The sequence below is a fragment of the Ictalurus furcatus genome, chromosome 23 (assembly GCF_023375685.1).
Source record: "Ictalurus furcatus strain D&B chromosome 23, Billie_1.0, whole genome shotgun sequence".
NCBI lineage: Eukaryota > Metazoa > Chordata > Actinopteri > Siluriformes > Ictaluridae > Ictalurus > Ictalurus furcatus.
In genome coordinates this window covers 11127324-11154175 of record NC_071277.1, presented here as the reverse complement: position 1 = coordinate 11154175, position 26852 = coordinate 11127324, and the positions used below count along the sequence as shown (strand labels likewise).

Here is a 26852-nt window from a genome sequence, read left to right as displayed (position 1 = left end):
ATTTGTTTACTTTCTGAGACCAGTCAGTAATAAAGTATTTAACATAATATCTAAATATAAATTTGTTAAGGTAAACTTTTGAAAAATAAATTTTTCATGTTTCTTTCAATAATAAATCTAGAGCATCATTTTAGTATCGGTCACTTTTTGTAAAAAAAAAAATGTAAAAAATTGTGACCCAATTTTTAACCCAAATAGAATGTTGAGGCAGTAATCCAGTGCAATAAAAGTCTCAACATTAATAACGTGTTGCAAAATTGCAACTACAACTATCTCAAAGCAACCAATATGAACCTATATTGTTTAAGAAATGTCTGAGACCTTGATGGAGTGTTGTGTGGGATGTGCTGTCATCTTTTCTTTTAATCAAAAAGATATAAAATATACATTAGATCAAGAGAGTCCATCTCAGAGAAAGCTGGTATATAAACAAGGCCAAGCTTTCCTGTTCAAGTGAGTTCAGACCTCAAGTGGCAGAGAGAGAAAGTGACACAGACAGAAACAGAGAGAGAGAGAGAGAGAGAGAGAGAGAAGAAAAAGTGGGAGCAGTCTCACAGATCAAAAGAAAATAACATGAGGGAGGATATGAGCTCTTAGAGGAGTAATATAGCAGAGATACCATCTGTTTTCATGCAGCAGGAAAAGGACAACAGAAACGGCCTTTTAGCCTGGGATAACAGCGCCCACAAATGCCTTATTAAGGAAGCCCCAATTTAATATGAGATTGGCCAACATTAAAGGGAGCCTCTGGAGAAGATCCCTCCCCTCGATATTAGGAGACATAACCTTTATATGACAAATAAATTTGAAGATTATTTCTTGAAAGGGCCGTCAGTGTAATTTTTCCTCTGCTATTTTCAATTTTGAAGGTAGCACTGTGATTTTGAGAGAGAGAGAGAGAGAGAGAGAGAGAGAGAGAGAGAGAGAGCAAAGATCTATAGGCCTATTTCTGCTAACGTGAAGTAAATGTGGCTTCAGGAAAAGAGAAGAAGTCCTTATTGTGACCAAGAGTATAACACTCTATTTTGTGGGATATTGGATTCTGTTTAGCTATTTATGATAAACAATATGCTGTTTGATTCATACACTAATTTGTAAAAGTATTCACCCCCTAAAAAGTCATCTGTATTACAAATGACGCTTACATCTGATTGTTGACAAATACCAAGCCTCTATTTATATTGCAAACCAATATGCTCTTAAAGCAAATTTGAAAAATAAAATGTATTATTTGTCACGGCTCTTAAAAAAAAAAAAAAGATCGAAAAATACTGCTTGCATAAGTATTCAACCCCTTCAGTCCCCTTGCTTGAATCACATTTTGCTGCAATAACAGCTTTAAGTCTGTTGGGGGGTAAATTCCTACCGGTATTGCATACTCTTCCGGTGTGAGTTTCACCCATTCTTTCCTGGCAGATTTGCCAGGTAGGTTGGAGTTTGTTTGTTGACTACAATTTTCAAACAGTGCCACAGATTTTCAATGGGATTCAGATCTGGACTTTCACTTGCCCACTGTAGAACATTCACATGTTTATTAATTTTTTTAAACACTTTGGTGCTGCTTGGGCCTTGTGTTTGGTTTTAGTTTTTGCAGGATTTTTATTTTTTTTTTGGACAGAAGCAAGTTCTTTTGTATTATCTCCTTGTATTTTGCTCTATCCATTCTCCCTTCAATTTTGACAAGAAGTCCAGGTACTAAGGATGAAAAGCATCCCCAGAGCATGATGCTACCGGCACCACATTTCACTGTATGGATGGTGTTAATTGAACTATGGCCTGCATTAAGTTTGCATCAAGGCCAATTATAAGTCAATTATGTCCTCATTAAGAAAATATCTTTCATGTGGAGTTTCCAGACCCTGGGGCTTGAATACTTATGCAGCTAGCATTTTTCAGTTTCTGATTTTTTTTTTATTTATTTTTTTTAAATATTTGCTTACCAAAAAATCACTGTAAGAGAACATGAGTTTGCAATAAAAATACTGAGAGGAATAATATGTTTATTTTTAATTTGTTATTCAGACAAATCTTATCAATTCCAGGGGGATTGAATACTTTTGCAAGCCACTGTAATTCTGAATCACTGTTTTGTATTCTTTTTTTATTTATAAATTTCTCATTTAAACAGCTGGAATAAAGCTGGTTATCTGGTTGATAACCAGAAACGTTGCTCTTTCTGTTGTTGCTTTGTAATTATGACCTCATTTTCTTTCAACAGTGACTCATCCCTTGTCACTGGACAGATATGGGGATATGAATTCTAATCAGATCCCTGCACATAATCAGTGGACCGTTCATGCATCCCAGAAGATTTAGAGTTTTGCCTTATTCACCATGCAACAGGCCTTATTGGATCCAGACTGACCTGCTTCAGAAGCCATTGTATTTCCCTCTCCATTCAATGTTTTATTTATCAGGGCCATGTGTTCTGCTGCATTGCCATTACAAGAATATGTACCTTTCTGAATAATCAATAAATATTCATGTCATTATTTAGTATCTCATATGATGGGGGCAGAAAAAAGGTAAAATTTTCCACAAATCCATCGCTGTTGATAAATCAGTTCGCTTTCAAAGTTAGGTGGGAAAAGTGCTGTGTGCATGTAAACAGCTCTGTGCATTGCTGAATACTATTAGTAGGCCATAAATATGGTACAGGTGTCTCTCTGGGACTATGATTCATTGAGCAGGCTGGCAAAGAAAGAACAGTAAATTCACCCACATTAATTAACCCCCTGTTTTCTGAGCATTTCGAAGCCTGCATCTCAGTGACCCTGTAAACATCCAGCAGACAAGGTTGTCCATTGCAGGGCACAAAGAGTGTCAGCTCTCATTCAGTGGAATGAGTTATTAAGAGTATCTTTTGGATAGATGGAAAAATTGTAGCCCGGCTATTTAGTGTCATAAAGCTGGGCCGCAGTGGCAGACGGGCTCAGCGGGACAGGAGGCAATACCACTCCAATCAAATCTGAGATGGATGAGGGATGGGGCTGTCCACTCTGAATTTTTATATTGGGAAAGGGGCTGGGAGGGAATAATGCCATCCGTGAGTGAATTAACCTCTCACCAAGGATGGAGCAGACTTCTGTCATCTACCATGGATGTAAGGGGAAATGAATCGCCAGAGAGAGAGAGAGAGAGAGAGAGAGAGAGAGAGAGAGAGAGAGACCTTATGCCTTATACTGGAGATCGGTCACTGTTAGTGGATCTGGCCTTAATGATGGCATCATTCAGTAAGTAAAATATGCAATAGTAGACACTAAGCTCTATACATTTCTTTACATGGCTTTTGAAAAGGGACCAAAAGAGCTTTGAATATTCACATTAATCAAGGTGGACTGGACAAACAGGTTTCACAGAACTCATTTAATTTCTGAACAAATATCCTAAAGAGTCAAAACGTCTAGGGACATCATTACATAGAAGAAACAACTCAATGGAATCATCTGAGGAAATAAACAAGGTATGAAAATAAGCATGACTACAGTTTCAGGCTAGTCTTATACGACTCAGGAAAGATGTAACGATAAAGTTTATTATGATCGTATGAACTTATCTTACTTTTCCGTGTTTAGCCCGGGTTTCGGGTATGATGCTGGCTTTAGCAATGTGATGACAGTTAGTAACAAAGATTAAGTTCGTTAAATAAAATTAGAATATCAAATATAGTACGTAACCTTGTAGTCATTTCAATACGCCCCGTGGCAATACAGCATGACAAAGATCTGAGTTCCGCCTCCACAGGAAGTTGATGTCTTTCGCCTGCGCATGCGCACATCACCGCCGGGACACGGCTGTACCAGGAAGAGAAATGCGTTTAACGCACAGTCCGTATTCGAGTGTTATGTAGATAACAGCTTCGACAGCGTGAAATATCACAGCATTACTGCATGGATGGAGAGAATTGGCGTTGGCGACTAAACTGGTCTTCGTCTTAAATTTGGGGAAAACGGTAGCGATGGAGCTAACCAGCTGCTTTCAACCCCGGAAGTTTTGTGTAGCCTTGTAGCCAGTTAGCTTTGAACTTGCTTCACTGGTTCTACTAAACGTTTCTCTTTCCTTATGATGAGGTGGCACGCGTGTCAGTTTTGCGTACCGTCACCCAGCCAGCTGTCTCTTCCGTATTTTAGTAAATGAATAACATAATGATGTTTGGACATTGTAGCTAGTGGTCATGGCTGGCTGTCCAGCTTCTTTACAGGCCACTTAATAGCCTGAGAGCAGAGGCGCGTTTCAGTCCTCTGATGCTTTCCACGAATCGACACCAATTTGCCTACTGTCTTTAGTTCAGGTAAGCTGCCGTTTCCAGCCAGCCAGAGAAAGCGATGTTTGAGTACCATCACAGAGTTAATGCCAGCCTTTACTCAAGTCCAATCCGAAATCTAGTGGTATGAATAGATAAAATAGAGCTATTTGATTTAGGTTAACTGGGACATTTGACACCATATGGCAGATTTTGAGTAAATACAATTATATTATATGAGTAATAGTGAATCTTCACATGGAAATCCTAATTGATTCCTTATTTATTTTAATTGTTGTGAGTTACTCTACTTTAGTTGAACCTGACTGGTCTGAGAAATAAGAGATTTACATTAAAGTATTGCACATGGACAGTGGTTCCTGAAACCACCTTGTATCCACAGCACATTATAATAACACAGTATTCATTCAGTGTGAACAAGTCTCTCATTTCAGGTTATTACATTTTGCCCACGTCCCAAATGACCCCCAAACAATAATGTAGTCCTTTGTATAGTAAGGACATGTCATGATGTTGTTGATGATATTTGTAAATCCACAGGTGGCTACAGACACAATGAGTTCCAAATTCAGCTTAATCAACTATAACTCCCGAAAGCACATCTCCATCTCTATACCCTCCTCCACTGAGGCGATGTCCCCGCACATCAAATCCGTAGAGGAGCTCAGAGTGCTAGGGGTGAACCTGAGCAGTTTCAACATTCCCACACAGTTCTTCATCTGCGTGACAGGAGTGTTTCTCTTTTACCTCATGTATGGGTACCTTCAGGTACGATTTTCTGTTCTCCCCCCAGCACTGAAATGAATCCCTGTTCTCCCATATGAATTTATAATAAATGTAGCATGTCTCTCGCCTGTAAGGTTTTAACACAATTTATATTTATGTAATTAGGGATGCACATAAACATATGTTGATTGACTCAACATAGAGTTTTCATGTGAACACAGGATAGACATGACCTCAAACCAAGCCACTTTTATTTCTCTGATGTTTTCATCACTTTCCAGCAGAAGCTTGCAGTAACCTGGAGTCTCATTGTCATTCATCACATATACAATGCATGTCAATGAATCCTATACATTCTAAATCATTTTGCACACTGCCATGCACAATTACCTAAAGATACACCACCAAATTATGTATATGGTAAATAACTTTATGGCTATGGCTGTACAATCTATTGCTCCAATTACATTTAGAAAACCTTTAACGATGTGAAAATCCCTTATTATTATTGTCCTTTATGCTACCCTCTTTGGAAATATAATGTGTTGCAGTGTGAGCAATATGAATGGACGTGTGAAAGACGTGTTGTTATTCAGCTTATAGTTGGTTTGGAAATGCCAGACATGTCTCCAATTTTTCATAGAAATGAAAAATTGAGTGTGCATGGGGATGCTACTGCTGCATTGTGTGGCCTCCCCAAAAGTGAGGTGTGTTGCTGGCAGAGGTGAGCTAAAATTGCACTTGGCAATTGAAAGTGCTCATCACTCTCAGCAAAGAAGTTCCTGCATGTCCTAAAACACTGCACAAAGCTGTGTGTGCCAAATCTTCAAGCAAGGCAACATCAGCAATTGACTGCTTTATTCCAGTCCATCTTTAGATCTGTGTTGATTTTACATTATGATTTTTCTTTACATTTCATTCACCTGTGTGCATTTAGTTGTGAGCACCATAGTCAGCAGGCGATTATGTTAACTTTACCTGCCCTTTAACTTTTCTAGCACTAGCAGTTACTGAATATGCATGGTGAAGAGTAGTTCTCAATACACTCACTGTCCGCTTTATAAGGAACACAGGTACACCTGCACATTCCATGCAGTTATCTAATCAGACAATCATGTGGCAGCAGCACAATGCATAAAATCATGCAGATACAGGTCAAGAGCTTCAGGTAACACATCAGGATGAAGAAAAAGTATGATCTTTGTGACTTTGATTGTGACATGGATGTTGGTACCAGATGTGCTGGTTTGAGCATTTCAGAAACTGCTGATCACCTGGGAATTTCACACACAACAGTCATTAGAGCTTACACAGAATAGTGCAAAAAACACTGAGTGACACTGACAGTTCTGTGAGTAGAAACACCTTGTTGATAAGAGAGGTCAGAGGAAAATGGCCAGATAGCAGGAAGGATACAGTAACTCATATAATCACTCTTTACAACTGTGATGAGCAGAAAGGCATCTCAGCATGCACAGAATATCGAACCATGAGGTGGGTGGGCTACAACAGCAAAAGGCCACATTGGGTTCTACTCCTGTGAGCCAAGAACAGGAATCTTGGGCTATTATGGGCTTAGCCTCATCAAAACCTGACCTGTTGAAGACTGGAAAAATATGAAGTGATTTTTTTTTTGTCTAATCTTTAACTGTCCAGTTTTGGTGCATAAATTCAAAGCAATGCATAATGTTGCCTGGTCTTTTTCCGATTTTCAACTGTGAGCCTGTGCCCACTGTAGCCTTGGATTCCTGTTCTTGGCTAACAGGAGTGGAACCTGATGTGGTTTTCTGCTGTTGAAGCCCCCCTGCCTCAAGATTTGAAGTGTTGTGTACTCTTAAGCCTGGTTCACACTACACGATTTTAAGCCCGATTTGCAAGTCTCCGAGCTCGGCGACAAAAACCCTTTGATCGTTGGCAAATCAGCAATCAATCAGTGCTCGCCAATCGGCAGTCGATCATTATGTGTGAACTACTCAACGACTCATCGCAGAGGCTCGCCAACACGTTGCTGAGGCCAGAGAGATACTTGGCATGCTAAATATCTGGAGCTGTCGGGCAACTCCACATCCTGTGGTGTGAAAAGTGTCGTCACTGGCAGTGATTGTGGCGATGAGCTACAGCCAATGAGAGAGCAAATCATGGGGTGAGGTCAACCTGCGTGAAGTTGGTCCCCCACCCAACGCAAAACGTCGGCAAAATAGTCTCAATCGTTTGTGCTGGTTTGTGCTGTAAAAAATTTTCTTTGTGCTGCTTCGGTTCTGGAGATATTAAAAGAATATTTATAGGTCATTCTGAGGTCACTCAAGACCCCCCCCCATGCTCCAAATTCACCCGAAATAGTCTCAATCGTTTGTACTGGTTTGTGCCGATAAAAGTTTCGTTTGTGCTGCCTCCGTTTTTAAAATATTAGGCATTGAATTATGGTGCAGTGATGTCACCAGCCCCCCACATGCTCCAAGTTCACTCCAAATAGGCTTGCTTGTTTGTGCTCCGTTTGTGCTGGTTTGTGCCGATAAACGCTTCATTTGTGCTGTTTCGGATTTGGAGATATTAAAAGAATATTTATAGGTCATTCTGGGGTCACTCAGCCCCCCCCACATGCTCCAAATTCACCCCAAATAGTCTCAATCGTTCGTGCTTCGTTAGTGCCGGTTTGTGCAGATAAAACTTTTGTTTGTGCTGCTTCCGTTTCTAAAATATTAGACATTAAGTTCTATGAGATAACGTCACCAGCCCCCCATATGCTCCAAATTCACCCTAAATAGTCTCAATTGTTTGTGCCGGTTAGTGCTGATAAAAGTTTCGTTTGTGCTGCTTCTGTTTTTAAAATATTAGACATTGAATTATAGGTGAAAATCTCCTTGGTGTGAGCACCCTTTTAGAGTCGAATTGCCGAAGACTTTTTCAAGACAAATCATATCATCATTTGTTCAATAAACAATTCTCTTTACTTCATTCACTGGTCTCTCATGATTGAACTTTTCATTTATTTACAAGGAGAATCATCTGTCACACTTCACTGCCACCACTAGGTGTAAGTGACACTTCTGTTCAAGATGCTCTTGTGGAAATTAGTGTTGTTAGTATAGGAAAAGTCGACATAGTTACTAAATCAAAATTCTGGCCAGTGTATTTTTTAACACTGTCAGTTACAATATTATTAGTTAACTTCAATCATAATGGTACAACATTCAAGAGAGCTAAGGTTGTCAATGTTTATTGAACAGAAAACTCATTGCTAGTACTAATATGGCTAATGGAGTTATGAAATGCTAATTACAGCTGCACATGGTACCCATGTTAGTTTTTTGAATACATTGTGCATCTAGGGGTCAACATTACCATATTATAAGATTATGGTCCTAATATAAGATTTTATTTTATAAGATATTATTACTATATTATATTTTCCTTGTATTCTAATATAAGATTTTATTTTATAAGATATTATTACTATATTATATTTTCCTTGTATTCTGGCAAATACAGTAATACATGAAAACAAGTTTATACTGTATATGACATTTTTTTGCGTCAGGATTATTTCAGTGGGTAATTATGTTTTGCTTATGCCAGATGCCCAAGAAACCAGCAGTCGACAGGGATTCAATTTTCACAGTCCTCTGTTCATCAAAAGAGGCCATAGTCCAAAATGGCAACATAGCTACTCCTAATCATAGCATCTGGACAGAGCTTACTGAGCAGCTAGAAAACAAGATCATTGCAAAGGCTCTATATACTTTTGTTAAATTGAACAGACACAACATCTGGACTGCTTTAGGGTTTATTTATGAAAGTGATCATGAAACAAGTGGCAGTAGTGATGACACTGATTTTGAGCCAGGGTGCCTGTCCCCCAGGACCAAAAGATTGCTGGACTTTTGATCTTCAAGTTCCATTTCAGAAATGGATTGAATTCATGCCCATAACAGTTGAATACAAAAGCAAGTTCTCTAAAACACAAAAAAGGGAATACACAATTTTGAAGCCTGGCATCTGGACACATGTGATAAATCATCACATTTGGGAACAGCGAAAAGCCCCTGCACATTTGTCTTTAAAAGAGCCAAGGTCTACCCATCAGCCTCAGAGAAATGCATAGAAATCAGAGGCAACTGTAAGGAATGTCATTGCCACATTCACGTAAAATGTGAAAGAGAGCCTGAAATTAACAGCCCAGTGGTGCTCAGTTGTTTAACTAAAAACACTGATGACTCCCTGCACACTGGCTGTTCCAAGCGTGCGATGTCTGGTAACTTGCGTGTGCAGATAGCCAAAGAACTGTGTGAGGGTAGAATGGAACCCCATGTATGGAGATCATCAGAGGCAACAAAGCTGATGGATTTTGGAGATCCTGAGCCAAGCCATCTTCCTAATTTGGCCACCCTGTGCAAAGCAAAGCAAGAGAGAAATGACTTAGAATTAGTTGACAAGGATCCTATTTCGTCACTGCAGATGTTAAAATATAGTGCACCTCACAGTGGTAGCATTAAAGACATTGGACTGGACAAGTTCTTCTGTCAGTACTGTAGTCAAAACACAAATGTTTATGTACAAGTCATTATCAAAGAAGTCTACTAACCCCACTATGAGTTTTGATGCAGCTGGCTCAATGGTGAGGAAACTACTGAGACCAAATGGCATGTCTGGCCATACCTTCTTATATCAGGGTGTTCTGGCAGGGGATGAGAGTTCAAGTGTCCCAGTGGTGCAAATGCTGTCAGAGAGACACAATGTTAATGCAATAACACATTGGCTGACAGAATGGATACGTGCAGGTGCACCAATTCCAAAATAAGTTGTGAGTGACTTTTCTCTGGCTTTGCTCAGAGCTCTGGTCAAGGCTTTTACTCCTCATCCTGATCTGAAGACCTACATCAATGAGTATTGTGGTGTCTTACTCGGTGAAGTGTCAGCAAAAGTGCCACCTTGTTTTGTTCGGGTTGATGTTGCACACTGCATCAAGACGATCTGCCAGTGGGACTGCTTGAAGAAGAAAACACATCACATTAAAGATTTCTTTGTGAGGTCAATGGCACAGCTTCTCAAGTCACAATCCATGGACAATGCAAGAGAGCTACTACGCAGTATTACTGTTGTGGAGCCCCCCTTATATCAGAAAGATGCAAGAAATACCTGAAAGCCTGAATTGCAGAAGAGTGTGTAATCATTCCAGATGTAGACAGTGAGGACCTGGAAGAAGTGGATCCATTTGACCAAACACAGACAGACCAACGGCAGGTGGTGACCGACATATGTGAGGAGAGCAGGTCACTTGCCATTGATAATGGTGATCATGATAATATGCACTTCCTCCCTGAGATTATTCCCAATATAATCTGGCTTGGAAGTTACTTACCACTCTGGACAGGGGTAATGATCCCTCACTTCCGAAGCACCAACATCACAGCAAGTTCAGCCAATGTTGAAGCAGAGTTAAAAAACATCAGTTGTGGGCTCTTCAAGCATGAAAACTTGCCTATTTGGGTGGATCGATTCATTGCTCGACATCTGTCCTTCATTGAGGGCAATATGCTAATTTTTTCTGCAAAACAAAAAAGGTGAAGAAGATGCAGCTGTTGCAACAGTGATCATCACAGGAGCCAATCCACTACCCACCACAACTTACAGTGTAGACGGAAAAGCAGAAATGGGATGCTTCCTGTTCTGGGAAGTCTGACACTGTCACAAACATCCATCCAACAGATGAAGACGCTGTTGAAAACTAGAGGCCTAGCGGTTCCACCCAAAAAGAGGAAGAGGAAGTCATACCTCTCTCCTTGTCCTGAATGGCTCCATGCAGATCCATCCGTGACGGGGAACAGAGTGAAAGTGGAACTATTGAAAAATGGAAATAATCAACAGCCTGTTAAACTCAGGAATCAAGAATCTCTGTGCTGAACACATGTGCATTTGATGCTTTTTGTCAATGCTTATGTTGTGCTTTCTGCGATAGTGTAACTTTTGGAAATATTGTTTGTGGTGAGGACTCCAACAACCTCCTCCAGCTAGTGAAAACAATCACCACAAAGTGTCTGAATGCACAGGTCTACATACAGAGGGCAGAGCTGGTGAGTGGATTGACGCTGACCTGGGAAGCACCTCCACAGAATTTTCTTTGTGTGAATTTCCCTCCAATCTGATGCTCCAAGGAGAGAGATTTACTTTAAGGGCAGTCATTGGTTTCAGAGGAGGCTTAACCCAGGATGCTCTTGGACATTATGTGGCCTACTGCAGGAGGTCTCCATGTATCTGGAGATGTACGACGACCTGAGAAGTGGAGTGACAGGAATGTCAGAAAAAAACAAAATATGCCCACATGATGTGTTATACACAAAAGACTGATTGCATTGTTTAAATTTACTTTCACAAATTCAAGTATTTTTGTACTAGGCCACACACCCTTGTTTTCCTACACCTGCTTGGAGAAGTCGTCTCTGCTTTTCTGGAAGTCGGGCTTGATGGTGTTTGCACTCAAGTCTTGGTTTGAAGACAGATAGTGGCTTGTCAGTATTAAGTGTTTTTAAGTTTAAGTTTTTAAAGGTCCATTATTTGTGTCAAAGGATGTTTGATAGTACACAGTAATTCAATTTCACAAGTAAAATCATTTTGGCATAATTCTTAATTCATTGAGTCATTTAAGTCATTATATATATATATATATATATATATATATATATATATATATATATATATATAAACAAAAGTGAGTATACCCCTAAGTGAAAATGTCCAAATTGGGCCCAATTAGCCATTTTCCCTCCCCGGTGTCATGTGACTTGTTAGTGTTACATGGTCTCAGGTGTGAATGGGGAGCAGGTGTGTTAAATTTGGTGTCATCGCTCTCACACTCCCTCATACTGGTCACTGGAAGTTCAACATAGCACCTCATGGCAAAGAACTCTCTGAGGATCTAAAAAAATAATTGTTGCTCTACATAAAGATGGCCTAGGCTATAAGTAGATTGCCAAGACCCTGACACTGAGCTGCAGCACGGTGGGCAAGACCATAGAGCGGTTTAACAGGAGAGGTTCCACTCAGAACAGGCCTCGCCATCGTCGACCAAAGAAGTTGAGTGCACTTGCTCAGCGTCATATCCAGAGGTTGTCTTTGGGAAATAGACGTATGAGTACTGCCAGCATTGCTGCAGGGGTTGAAGGGGTGGGGGGGTCAGCCTGTCAGTGCTCAGACCATACGCTGCACACTGCATCAAATTGGTCTGCATGGCTGTCATCCCAGAAGGAAGCCTTTTCAAAGATGATGCACAAGAAAGTTTAGACATTAATGGCTGTGTGTTGAGTTATTTTGAGGGGACAGTAAATTTGCACTGTTATACACTCACTACTTTACATTGTAGCAAAGTGTCATTTCTTCAGTGTTGTCACATGAAAAGATATGATCAAATATTTACAAAAATGTGAGGGGTGTACTCACCTTTGTGAGATACTTGTGAGATATTTTATATATATATATATATATATATATATATAAGTGAATGCGACTATTTAATGTGATTTGTTTTGTCATTTGGATTTTACTTTGTTACTTCAACTGTATTGTTAAAAAAAAAAAGACAGTCGGCACATTTAGTTTGAATTTGGAGCATGTGGGGGGTTGGTGACGTAATCTCATAGAACTTAATGTCTAATATTTTAAAAACAGAAGCAGCACAAACGAAACTTGTATCGGTACAAACAAAGCACGAACGATTGAGACTATTTGGGGTGAATTTGGAGCATGTGGGGGGCTGAGTGACCCCAGAATGACCTATAAATATTCTTTTAATATCTCCAGAGCCGAAGCAGCACAAATGAAAATGTTTACGGCACAAACCAGCACAAATGGAGCACAAACAAACAAGCCTATTTGGAATGAACTTGGAGCATGTGGGGGGCTGGTGACATCACCGCACCATAATTCAATGCCTAATATTTTAAAAAAGGGAGAGGCTTTGCAACTTTTTAACATTCAAAGAAGACATTCTTTCACCCACTTTCTTTGTCTTTTCCTTTTTGGGGTTTCTTCAGCACAAATCATCACGCAAACAGCTTGCACCACTTGTTTCTGTCCTACATTCATCTCCAAATAAACAACTCCTGTTTTGCACGTGGTTTTCACATCATATATCCATGTCACTTCTCGTGTGTATTTTCATGGCACAACGTAGTTTGGACACCAGATAGAGTTGTCGGGTGACCGAGTCGTTGTAGATCGTGTAGTGTGTGACCCCCTGTTGCCTATCAATCACATAATATGAACACCAACCCGACTTCAAGACTCCCGATTACAAGACAGCAAGGCGTGTGGTGTACACAGCACAGCGATCTGCCGACATTGAAAGTCGTGTAGTGTGAACGAGGTTTTAGATGCTTTCCTGCTCACCACAGCTGTGAAGTGTGATTGTCTGAGATACCGTAGCCTTCCTGTCAGCTCAAACAAGTCCCAAAATTCCCCTCTGACCTCTCTCATTAACAAGGCATTTCTGCCTTCAGAGCTGCCACTCACGTGATGTTTTTTTGTTTTTTGCACCATTCTCTGTAAACTTTAGAAACTGCCGTGCATGAATATCCCAGGAGATCAGCAGTTTCTGAAATACTCAAACTAGCCTGTCTGGCAACTACAACCATGGAATAGTCAAAGTCACCGAAATTACATTTAATTCCCATGTTTGATGTTAACATTAACTGAAGTGCTTGACCTGTATCTGCATGATTTTATCCATTGTGCTGCTGCCACATAATTGGATTATTAGATGAATGTACAGGTGTTCCTAATAAAGAGGCTAGTGAGTGTATATTACAAGTCTTTGCAGGTCTGCTTCTGTAAGACCACGGAATGGCATCATGATTTAGTGTAGTGTTTCCACTAGCTCACCTGTATAAACTCATGAAGAGCTTGGTGACGGTCATTCCCATGAATATGATTATATCTGCAGTGATGTAGAGCACCAAAGCCCCAAAGTTTGATGTGCGAGATCCATATGTTGATAGTTTTCAAATAAAGTTTTCATTGTTCAAATTTCTGTCTCTTCTCTATACAGGAGCTTATTTTCTCAGTAGAGGGTTTTAAACCCTTTGGCTGGTACCTTACTCTGGTTCAGTTTGGGTTCTATTCCATGTTTGGCCTGATAGAGCTGCAGCTTACTCAGGACAAGAGGAGAAGGTAGGAAATGCAAATGCAACCTGACTGAAAGAAGAAATGCTAATCATATGCAAAAAATGATAATTCAAATGAACAAACACAAACATTCTATAGATACTATTGAGTCGGGGAGAGATTTTAAATATTTAAAAAATATTTTAAAATGAGGTGTGCCTGGGCTGCCGTGGGTCTCACTGACAATCTTGTAATTTGATGTCAATGCTGCGTAGGGGTGGCAGGTTGGATTTGCAAATGTATGCATACACCAGCTCAGAAACCTCAGCTATTACCACACCCCAACTTCAGACATGAAAAAAGCAGGACTGCAGCGTCAGAAGAGAAATATAGAAAGAGACAATATTCCTGCTTTTATGGCTCTGGTCTGTTAGGCTTGTTGATGTTGTAAGGGCACATTGCAAATTAACATGCAGTAATGGTCTATAGATTTTATTGATTGTTACAGACAGTCCAGCTTACTTTGGCAAATTGTTAATACTAAGATTACATCTATAGGAAGCTCATCAATACATTAATAATAATTAATAATTCCTTACATTTTTATAGCCTTTTTTTCTAGGAACTCAAAGCTTTTTACATAGTATGGGAAGGGAATCTCATCAACCACCACTAGTGTGTAGCTTCCACCTGGATGATGCGGCTGCAGCCATAGTGCGCCAGAACACCCACCACACACCAGCTATTTAGCACATCTCCAGAATTAGCAGTGTTATCTAAAAGGATACCTATAAGAGCTTGTGCATTTTTACCATATAACTAGACAGTTATGTTAAATATAGTCCGGCTACAGTCACAGCCAATGAGGAGAGAGAGGGACAGGCATGTATACAAAGCAAACAGCAAGCAGTAATAAGAGACTGATATTACACTATAGCCACATTTCCATCGAACAATTTGTGCCAGGAACTTTTTTCAAGGGACCATTTGGTTCCTCCAGACCTTGTTGTCTGCGTTTCCATCTCAGTCTAAAGTTCTGTGAAGATTAAGGAAATTAGTCCGGTGATGTATGACTACGCACGACAAGCCCTTGGTGAGGATATGAAGCCTCAAAGTATGCTACAATCAAACTGATTATTGACACAAAGTAAGCTGATTTTAATGATGTAAAATGTTTGCTCGGCTCATAAAAACACATAGCAGGCTTTGATTGGAACACAAACCTTTGAACAGTAACAAAAAATATAGACTTTAGAGTATACTGCAGTCAAACTGGTGGTGTGGTTAGGATTCTGCACTCTCACTGCTGCCGCCCAGGTTCGATTCCTGGTCAGAGAGTGATTTTTGAAAAATCTTTGGATATAGGTTCGTGTTTTAAAAACAGACAGTATATTTTCTGAAATCTGATGACACTGCAACAACAAGAAGCACGGAGGAGATTCAGGCTGCTGTTGATTGTGATGTATTGCTTGAGAAATTGAGAAAACGCTAGAAAAGAGACGAACAGTGGTAGTAAAGCGAATTTAAAATGCTCTTAATGCTAGACTTAAAGTAAGCGGATTTTATCAGCTATTGCTGAGATGACTGAGACGAACGTGCCCGCACAAGCTTCTCTCTGCACTGTTTTCCTGTGTGAACAATGCCCAGCTCGCTTAACCGACATGATATTTTTAAGTAATACTTTTTCATTGCGGGTTGCCGTTTCCAGTTCCCGCTGTATTTCGTCCTCGGCATAATAAGGCTTAATAAGGCCTGAACCTTGTCGTCGGTCCATCTGTCGTATTTTTAAGAAATTCCATTGTAGTGATTCAGTTCACAGTAAACAACTGTTACTGTATGCACTGCAACAGACTTCAAAGTTCCAAAAAACAAAGTTCCTGAACTTTAAAAGAGTACCATCTCCCGAGTAGGGACTTTGCGAGGGGGAAATATTTTACCCAGAACTTAATTTAGACCCTGGTGTACCTCCAAAAATCCCTAGTCCCTGGGGAAAGTTCCTGTAGTGGAACACTGTATATAAGATTAAAAAGTATTCAGGATTGATGGAGTTTTAGCTTATTAATTTTTTTATGCTGAACACATAAGGAATTTGTTTGAAAATTGAATCGTTGAAAATTTTTAGCTAGTGAACTCGATAGTCGAGTAGGTGTATTTTTGTATTTCAAATAAAACTCACAGGTTAGATATCAAAATACACAGAGTACACAGATCAGAAAATCATTCTAGCTGCGTCTGATAACCCTGGCGATGTGCAAATCCTTGGGGTAAGCGCCTACATTCAGCTTGTGGCCCAGTGCAAGCATGTAAGATTGAGCAATTTTACAAATTGTGCATTGGGAAAATGCCTTCATGTACTTTGATTAAAAAATAGGGGACCAATGTAGCTGCCATACAGAACCGTTTTGTTTTCCTCTGAACCACTTTTTCAGGATCCCAGGAAAGACATACATGATCATAGCATTTCTAACAGTCGGGACCATGGGTCTCTCCAATACATCACTGGGATACTTGAACTACCCAACGCAAGTCATCTTCAAATGCTGCAAACTCATTCCAGTTATGATTGGAGGAGTTTTCATACAAGGTAAATGACAACGTAGGTCTGTGAGTGAAAAAATGTCAGCTGCTGCTCACCATGTCCTTTGTTCATCTTTATCAAAATATTGAATTGTGATGATAAAAAGATTCTTCTTGTACAAATGATCATTACAGGGAATTAAATCGTGTAACATCTGTGCAAAAGTATATTATTTTTCGAACAAATGCATCTTAAGTTTCAATTTTTACACACTAAATGTTGTGTATTTTTGTACTACACTGCTATACTGTAACTCCAATATTATATTTTGCCTATATTGCAAAATCCTAATAGTATACTACTGTGCATTATGTAGTAAAGCTGGCTGCCTGAATTAGGCTCTGATTCCCTAACTGGTCCAAACAAACAAAAAAGTTAACTCACATTATTCTCACATTAATGTGAGTTATTCTCATGCTTTCACTCAAAGCAGCAACAACTTTTAGTGTTTTCAGGCTTTTTTTTTTTACATTACAAGTACAAGGTTCCACAGAGTAACAAAAGAAGAAAATGAGTGAGGTAGAGTCAGAAATACAGCCTCTTTTATCTCCCATCTTTTTATGGTTTTCCTTTTCTCAGAATCCCGGCATTGCAGCGTAGTGCTCTCCTGGGTATGGTGTGTTGGTTGTGCATTGAATGCTAGATGCTGGTCCATCAAAGCTAAGCAGACTAAAAGCATTACAGACTTCCCTGCTGTGTCACCTTGTTTTCCCACGGCAAAGAAGTGGTCGAGAAGGCTCAACTTTCTCTCCTCTTATCTCACTCTTCCTTTCCTGGATGAGGAGGCCATCCAGGAAAGGAAGAAAGACATTTTTTTCCTCTCACTCTTTTTTTTTCCTCTCAATCTCACTCTCTCTCTCTGTTGTTGCACTGATGAAGGAATGTTTTCTCCATTGCTGAAGTTCTTCAAAGATGCAACCTGCAGCTAGTGTCATGGTAGCTGCTTTCAGCTTCTGATAAGAAGGAACTACTTTTCTCTTTCCACTCAATGCTTTCTACCCAACTACAGCACAAAAGATTTACAAGAGCATCACTAGCTGCTTATTTAGGGAATTCGGCATGGACACTGATGTCCATGGCTAATAGGAGCTTTTAAAGGCCTTTGTGAATCAAACAATGTTTATGAATGGATGCCAAACCATTGCCCAGCAAGAAGAGAAGATCATTAATTACTTTCTGTTCCTGTTTAGGCCCCAAAGCACCAAAGGTGCTGGTTCTGGGTGACCTGTTTGAATATATTTTTCTTTTACAGTGATGGTTTGTGTTGCAGGGAAACGGCACAATTTTGCAGACGTGATAGCTGCTCTGTGCATGAGTCTTGGCCTCGTCTGGTTTACTCTGGCCGACAGCAAGGTTGCCCCAAACTTCAATGTGACAGGTAGTGTGCTGATCATCCATGTTCAACACACTGCAATAAAGTAACATTTTTATTCACTAGAGGACTGTACAAGGACAGTGACCTGTGAATGACAATTATACGTACAGCTAGGGTTTCCCAATTAATCATATTTTAATTATGTTCCTGATTTTTTTGATTCAGAGATTTATCCATGTGAAGGATTGCAGGTGTATAATGTACTACTAATGTATATTTTAAAAAAGCTTTTTATTGGTTTCATTTAATACGTGTGAAAGAAAATAATTTTCTTGTTAAATTGGATAAGTAATTGTGATAATTGTTTGCTAAAAGTAATCATGATTATTATTATCATCATGCAAAAGTATATAAAACTTGTTTGTGATGTGTCTGATTTTCACAGGGGTTATCCTTATCTCCCTGGCACTTTGTGCTGATGCTGCTATTGGAAATGTGCAGGAAAAAGCCATGAAGCTGCACAATGGATCAAACTCAGAAATGGTAAAGTTACCCAGTAGTGGTTGTCCAGAAAGCACAGAACATTAATCATGTAATTTAAATGAGACCTATTTTGAGCCTTTTTTACAAGTTATAATATAAGTCTCAGGTGTCCCCAGAATGTGTCTGTGATGTTTCAGCTCAAAATGCCCCACAGATCATTTATTATACCATGCTGAAAATGCCCCTTTTTGGGTGGAAGCAAAAACACGCTGTTTGTGTGTGTGTCTCTTTAAATGCAAATGATCTGCAGCTCCCTTTCTGGAAGAGGGCTTTGCCTTTACAGCTCATCCTTCAAATACTACAGCAGATGTGCCTTTACAGCTCGTGCTGCAGATGCTAAAATGATTCGCCCAAAACGTACACAGTTTTCAAAAAGACAATCACCTTACTGTATTGTGCATAATAAAGGTGCTGTTATGAAGTATACATACAGTAAGCATTTTTGGGTTAAAAATAAAAATGACGACATAGCTCTGGTCTCTGTGAACAGAGACAATGGTAACTTTAGCCGCATTACCCGTGGAGCTCATTCGGAAAGGCTCATTCGGAAAGGCGAATTGCAAACATTCATAAAATATAAAGTGCAATACTTACATCCTCTGGATATAAAGTTGGATCATGAACAGTTAGTACTGATCCATTCTTGGGAATCAAGTTTTTAGCAAATCCTGCTTTGTATTGACCCTCATTCACAAGTGAATGATGCCGGGAGTACATGAAGACTCTTATGTTCATTCTTACAGCCAACAACAGAACACGTACAACGTTTACGAAGCTGAGACATTCTTCTTATCACTGTAGCCTATCACTGAAGCTCATCACTGTAGCTGCTGCAGCGTGGAGCACATGGCGGACTGTGTGCAGCTCACTCAGGGGAGGATCTATGCTAATAGAGTCCCTGGGCAGGGCTTGTTCTAACGTGACGTCACGTAAGGGCGAAAATGAAAACGGCTCATTTTGAGACACTGTTTATGATTTATTGGGGAAGAAAAAGGAGTGAGTGGATTTTTACCATTGTAGGGTGATTGTGTACAAACTCCGCTGCAAAAGATTTATGTTCAAATGCAATTTAAAAGTGATTTTTACATAATAGTTCCCCTTTAACTCTAATCTTTGTTTCTGTCTCTCTTTCTGTATGTGTGTGGGTGTGTGTGTTGAAGGTGTTGTATTCCTATTCTATTGGGTTCGTGTACATTCTGCTGGGCCTTCTGTGTATGGGAGGGCTGGGACCTGCTGTGGCCTTCTGTGCTCAGGTCAGTTTTGGACATATTGAACTAGTACAAGCCATAGAACACACTGTTTAAAATACTTTAATCCAGTTTTGTAAGTTGTTAATAAAATATAACTAATACATATTTGTGTGAGGGCCATGGGAACCTTCTACTATTTTGTACTATATATAGTTCTGAAAACTACAGGCTGATCTGAAATATGTTTCTCTTTTGCATGTGCCTCAACCAAAAGTAAAGTTATAGCATTTTAAAATCTGGTTACCTTTAAAAGTGAAAAAGTTTTTCACTTTTAAAGCTAACCAGATTTTAAAATGCTATAACTTTACTTTTGGTTGAGGCATATGCAAAAGAGAAACATATTTTTATGAGAAAATTGCATTTAAAGATTCTATAACGACTACACTGATTGTCTAAAAGCAACTTTTATTTATTTAATTTAATTTGCATACAATTTTATATGTTATAAATAATTATATATACATACTAAATATGGCTGCAAACCTTTATTTGTAGCCTACAGACTGACATGCTATTTAGGAGTCCCACCCATCCAGCAATCATTCCATCTTTAATCATAGTACCCTTAATTAAGTTTTTTAAAAAGGGAAATCAACCATTGTAAATGACTAACATTTGTTATATTTACATTTTAAACTATATTTGGAGTCCTCAGTTACTCTGCTGTCTTTTCTATGTATATTATCTAAATTGGAATTATCGTAACCTGATTTATTATTATCCTGAAGAAACGGGAATACCAAACACACACCCTGCCTACATTTGTAACCTATTTATGCAAAAAAAAAAACTGTCAAAGATTATAAGTTTGTGATGGAAAACAAGCGATCACTCTGACCATGAATATCATCCACATCACATCACCTGAGGTGAATGTCAGTCACGGCAATTGCAGGATCTGTGGCATCCGCAGCGTCACTCTTGACTTGACTGATCAGTGTTCACTCTTATATCGATGCTGAAATAAATGCTAACTAATTCAGTTAGTGTTGTTCTGTTTACCTTATTTGATTTACATTCAAATACTACAAATTTGTCCACTTCTGTCTCTACAATGTACAGTGCATCTGGAAAGTATTCACAGTGCTTCACTTTTTCCACATTTTGATATGTTACAGCCTTATTCCAAAATGGATTAAATTCATTATTTTCTTCAAAATTCTACAAACAATACGCCATAATGACAATGTGAAAGAAGTTTGTTTGAAGTCTTTGCAAATTTATTAAAAATAAAAAACAAAAAAAAGCACATGTACATAAGTATTCACAGCCTTTGCTCAATACTTTGTTGAAGCACCTTTGGCACCAATTACAGCCTCAAGTCTTTTTGAATATGATGCTACAAGCTTGGCACACCTATTTTTGGGCAGTTTCTCCAATTGTTCTTTGCAGGACCTCTCAAGCTCCATCAGGTTGGATGGGGAGCATCAGTGCACAGCCATTTTCAGATCTCTCCAGAGATGTTCAATCGGGTTCAAGTCTGGGCTCTGGCCAGGCCACTCAAGGACATTTACAGAGTTGTCCTGGAGCCACTCCTTTGTTATCTTGGCTGTGTGCTTAGGGTCGTTGCCCTGTTGGAAGATGAACCTTTCCCCCAGTCTGAGGTCCAGAGTGCTCTGGAGAAGGTTTTCATCAAGGATGTCTCTGTACATTGCTGCATTCATCTTTCTCTCGATCCTGACTAGTCTCCCAGTTCCTGCCGCTGAAAAACATCCCCACAGCATGATGCTGCCACCACCATGCTTCACTGTAGGGATGGTATTTGCCAGGTGATGACTGGTGCCTGGTTTCCTCCAGACATAATGCTTGCTATTCAGGCCAAAGAGTTCAGTCTTTGTTTCATCAGACCAGAGAATTTTGTTTCTCATGGTCTGAGAGTCCTCCAGGCGGGCTGTCATGCGCCTTTTACTGAGGAGTGGCTTCCGTCTGGCCACTCTACCATGCAGGCCACTCTACCATGCAGGCCTAATTGGTGGAGTGCTGCAGAGATGGTTGTTCTTCTGGAAGGTTCTCCTCTCTCCACAGAGACACGCTGGTGCTCTGTCAGAGTGACCATCGGGTTTTTTGTCACCTCCCTGACTAAGGACCTTCTCCCCCGATCGCTCAGTTTGGCCGGGCGGCCAGCTCTAGGAAGAGTCCTGGTGGTTCCAAACTTCTTCCATTTAAAGATGATGGAGGCTACTGTGCTCATTGGAACCTTCAATGCTGCAGAAATGTTTCTGTACCCTTTCCCAGATCTGTGCCTCGATACAATCCTGTCTCGAAGGTCTACAGGCAATTCCTTGGACTTCATGGCTTGGTTTCTGCTCTGACATGCATTATTAACTGTGGGACCTTATATAGACAGGTGTGTGCCTTTCCAAATCATGTCCAATCAAATTAATTTACCACAGGTGGACTCCAATCAAGTTGTAGAAACATCTCAAGGATGAACAGTGGAAACAGGATGCACCTGAGCTCAATTTTGAGTGTCATGGCAAAGGCTGTGAATACTTATATACATGTGCTTTTTTGTTTTTTATTTTTAATAAATTTGCAAAGATTTCAAACAAACTTCTTTCACGTTGTCATTATGGGGCATTGTTTGTAGAATTTTGAGGAAAATAATGAATTTAATCCATTTTGGAATAAGGCTGTAACATAACAAAATGTGGAAAAGAAACAGTGCTGTGAATACTTTCCGGATGCACTGTAAGTGTGCGTCACAGATAATATGACTTCTAGTATTTAGACAATTCACAAACTGAATCTATTATGATCATGTCTGTTTTGCTATGGCATGTAGCTGCCCAACAACTTCAGAAACATAAGGAAAGCACACTTAGCTAGCAAGTTAGCAAAAAAAAAAAACATAACCAAGCTGGCCATTCTTACAGCCACATTTGTTAAACTGGTTCCTTATTTTCCTGGCATCATCTCTGCAGTCAGATAACATACACAAGTTTATAACATAAATGAAAACATTTCTACATATTTATGTTGAACTGTACAATGGCTTTGGAATACTTTGGAAGGTATTCAGACCTCTTCACTTTTTGCACACTTCATTTTATTATAGGTTTAATTTAAAATGGAATAAATGTTTTTGGATTTTTTTGTCATTCTACACAATAATGCATAACGACAGTGCAAAAACATGTTTAAGAATTTTATGCAGATGTATTACAAATCAAACAATGAAATGTCTCATTTAATTAAGTATTCAGACTGGGTCATGACATTTTTAGGCACAGATTATGCTGTAAATTTAACTGCTTATTTCAATTGCACATACAAATTTTATGGATTACACTCTCTCTCTCTCTCTCTCTCACTATATATATATATATATATATATATATATATATATATATATATATATATATATATATATAAAATTAGAAATAGCTAAAAATTTCCTATTAATGTTTAATAGGACATTATAATTGCCTAATAATTAGAAATATTAAATGTAAAAAAATAAAGACAGGGCCCATCCCTAAACTCCAAGCAGTACGTCTGACACAAACCAGGTACTGATCAACAGCTGGCTAATTCCATTCCAATGGTGAAGCACGGTGGTGCCAGCATCATGCTGCTTCTCGGTGGCAGGGACAGGGAGAATTACAGAATTGAATGATCATAACTAAGGGATGGATGAATGCAGCCAAATACAGAGTAGTCCTTGAATGTCTTTGAGTGACTCAGCCAAATCACGATGCTTCCCTGATTGAACTTGAGAGGATCTGCCAGGAAGAATGAGTCACTGGACAAATCCAGGTGTTCAAAGCTTGTAGAGATTTATCCAAGAAGACTTGAAGCTGTAATTGCTGCTAAAGTGTCTAAAATACTTCTTATTTATTATTAAAATACTTACTTACTTATATGAAGTGCTGAATGAAGACTCAAAATACTACATTTTAGGTTTTGATTTATAATAAATGTATCAAAAATTTAAAAAAAAAAAAAAAATTAAATTCATTTAGCCATTATGGATTATTGTGTAGATGAATGCCAAAAAGTAAATTGAATCTTTTATTAATTAAATTTATAACACCATAAGTGTGCAAAAACTGAAGGGGTCTGAATACTTTCTGAACCCACTATATTTGTTTTCTTAAAATAGAAGATAAGTAATACATTATAGGCAGAAAACCCCAATTTAAAAATGGTTGAAACCAGATTTTTCTTCAGAATTTAGCCACAGCATTGTCCAGTGGGATTTTCCAGACTACCTTTCATATACAAAAATGTACATGCTCTCTTGTGGCAGGAGTCAAATCAGACTTGTCTATAAAGAAAGGTTTGATTGAGATACATGTAATTTTGTGTCTGTCTTTGTTTTTGTTTTTTTGTTTTTTTTGGTTTCTTTAGAATCCAGTGACCACATATGGCTATGCGTTCTTCTTTTCTTTGACGGGTTACTTTGGCATCTCCTTTGTTCTGGCTTTGATAAAGCTTTTTGGTGCTCTAGTTGCAGTCACAGGTGAGACGTGCCAATCTACTCTATTCTAAAACTAGTTTTAATAAAAAAGATTATTTTAATTAAGTGATCTTTTTTTGTTTGTTTGTCTGTGTGTTTGTTTGTTTGTTTGTTTGTTTGTTTAGTGACCACAGGAAGAAAGGCCATGACGATTGTCTTGTCTTTTTTGTTCTTCTCTAAACCTTTCACTTTTCAGTAAGTAAGCATTCTGGAGCATGAACATTGTAGCAAAACTGACATATGAGCATACATTTATCATTTCAATTCAGTAGAATATGTATGTGTATATATGGTCAAATGATGGTCAAATATGTGTATGTTAGAAGAAATTGATCATAAAAACAAAATTATCAGTTTGAAAGTGCTTCTGGTGATACGTAAATCAGGGGTGGACAAATGAGTACCCTGGGACAAACATATCAGGTCCAGGTTATCCATTTTCTTATTTGTACTTTCCTGGTGGACAAGTAGTAGATCTAATACTAGATAATAGTACTTGTGAGAAAGTAGCCACCAGCCTCTTTCTTTGCTGTCTACCAACCAGAGAAAGAAGAATCACATATGAATGTTTAACACAAGCCTTCCAAGTGCATCATATGTTTCATGGTGAATGAGCATACTAGTAGCATGCACTACTCACCACCTGCTACACTACATACATCATTAAAGGATGTATCCTGGTCATCAGCGTATTCTGGTTATCAACTATTATTGCTAGTTGAATAAAGTGACTTTTTTATGAATCAGAAACACACAAAGCTGCTGAAACCGTGAGGAACCCGAGAAAAATACAGAACTGTCCAGTGCAAAACTCAGACAACTTATATAACTTATACTAATAAATAGCAGCTCAAGTAAATATAAAGATGCAGTCATCAAAGACATTTGCAGAGTCATCAGCAGAGGAATCCCTCCCCAGGGATTTGAGTAGTCACTTATTTTCATTAATCAGCATTAATGCATTGAACTAGACAACAAGCTAATAAATGTATGCTTTGTCTACTCTTATGAATGTTCTGTAATAATTTTATCCTTATCACCTTCTCCTTACATAATATCTGATTTAACTTTGCCGGATAGCATACACTGCCTTTATCAGATCAGGTCTGGAGACTGAGAGGGTCATGTCAAAACATCATATCAACTGTTCATTTTGCTTTGAATTGTCATCTTGCTGCAGGATTCAACCACACTGCACTTTTAACGAAGAGTAATTCAGTATCTTTTATGGATAAAACCAGAAGTCATAGAATATGCAAATATTTGCAGTTGACTATATCATATGCATACTCATTTATGTAAAGTGTGAATGCATTTTATAGGTCTGTTTGGGGTTCTAACAAACAAGAATCTACCAAACGCTATAATTGAATGAATTTTAGTGTACATAGTTTCCCATTGTAGTCCTTTGCAGTAAATCGGAATTATTGTTGTCATGTTCTTTTTTCTTCTTTATGCCAAGTTTGTGTTAATGGTCAACATTGGTAGATGGGTTTTATTATTTGGTGTTATTTGGAGTGTGGTGTTTATTATTATTGTACTGTATATCATGTTGTTACTGTTTCTCGTTCAGGTATGTGTGGGGAGGCCTATTGGTGGTCTTTGGGATCTTCCTTAATGTCTACAGCAAAAACAAGGAAAAAATGAAGCTTCCTCCACTGGCAGAGTTATGGAAACGAGTGCTCAGCAGCAGGAAAGGCCGATTGCTCTCTCAGACTGTGTAAATTACTGACCTCTGACCAAACTTTATGGCCTTTTCCACCCAGTTACACCAGTTTTGTGGGAACAGTCAGACCTCCACACATTTAACAAGGACTTGATAACATGAAGTCTGGCGAAGTTGGCTGACTGGAGAGGACTCAGACTGTGTAGCAGCAGAAGTGTTACTAATCATGTGCGAACTGGAGTTTGATGAAAAGGAATCGTTATCATTTGTTTTTCACCTGAGTGTGCCACTAGCTGATGGCATCTTTTCTCACAAAAGTTTGTCATTTTCTATTCTCTTTTTTATCTGTTCTTTTTTTCATCTGGGATTGAACAATAGAACTGCAAGTATCATTACTTTTTCTTTAAAAGGCTGATGTTTGACAGTGTATGTCAACTGCCATATTTGCTATCCATTTATTTGGTGAAAGGGTAGCTCTTTTTACATTAAAAACAAACAGAGAAGTTTATTCAGGCAGTTTGACGCATTTTCCTAAATGTGTGTAGCTTGCCAGGCATCTCTTATCCATCAGCTGCAGCTCAGAGAGTTGAAAGGCTGCCAAGCAGCTTCTCAGATGTTTACCCCTCTGATAGCCCAGGGCTTGTTTGATTAGGAGTCCTGGAATAAGATAGCACTTAAAAGAAAACCAACATTGTTCATAGGGTTTGGTTTTAGACCTAATTTAGGTGTGTGTGTGTGTGTGAGAGAGAGAGAGAAAGAGGAATGATTGTTGTAAGCAATACCACTTCTTGTTTTAACACTGCCAGCAAATTATACACATCAGCATAACCAACTTAACTTATTTATCAGTGAAATGTGCCAAATCACTGCATTTTAAAAACTTATTCAAAATCATTAGAAATAAAATTGTTAAAAAATAATAATAATAATAAATAAATGTTTGTTTTTTTTT

General features: G+C 38.8%; 1 protein-coding gene across 2 annotated transcripts in view; it reads left to right on the top strand.

The window, feature by feature from the left end:
• Positions 1–3763: 3763 nt before the first annotated feature.
• The window catches only part of slc35b3 (solute carrier family 35 member B3), a 23362-nt gene continuing 273 nt past the window's right edge, over positions 3764–26852 (top strand). The window contains exons 1-10 of one of the 2 annotated variants that reach the window (XM_053611421.1): positions 3764–4291; positions 4805–5032; positions 14031–14152; positions 16516–16670; positions 17935–18042; positions 18425–18522; positions 19683–19775; positions 24126–24237; positions 24360–24429; positions 25808–26852. The exon at positions 25808–26852 is cut by the window's right edge and continues 272 nt beyond it. In XM_053611421.1, the coding sequence (XP_053467396.1) occupies positions 4820–5032; positions 14031–14152; positions 16516–16670; positions 17935–18042; positions 18425–18522; positions 19683–19775; positions 24126–24237; positions 24360–24429; positions 25808–25958 (1122 nt within the window). In that variant the 5' untranslated portion in view covers positions 3764–4291; positions 4805–4819 and the 3' untranslated portion in view covers positions 25959–26852. Of the gene's footprint in view, positions 4292–4804; positions 5033–14030; positions 14153–16515; positions 16671–17934; positions 18043–18424; positions 18523–19682; positions 19776–24125; positions 24238–24359; positions 24430–25807 lie in introns of those variants that run through there. The other variant, XM_053611422.1, reaches the window with a different exon arrangement.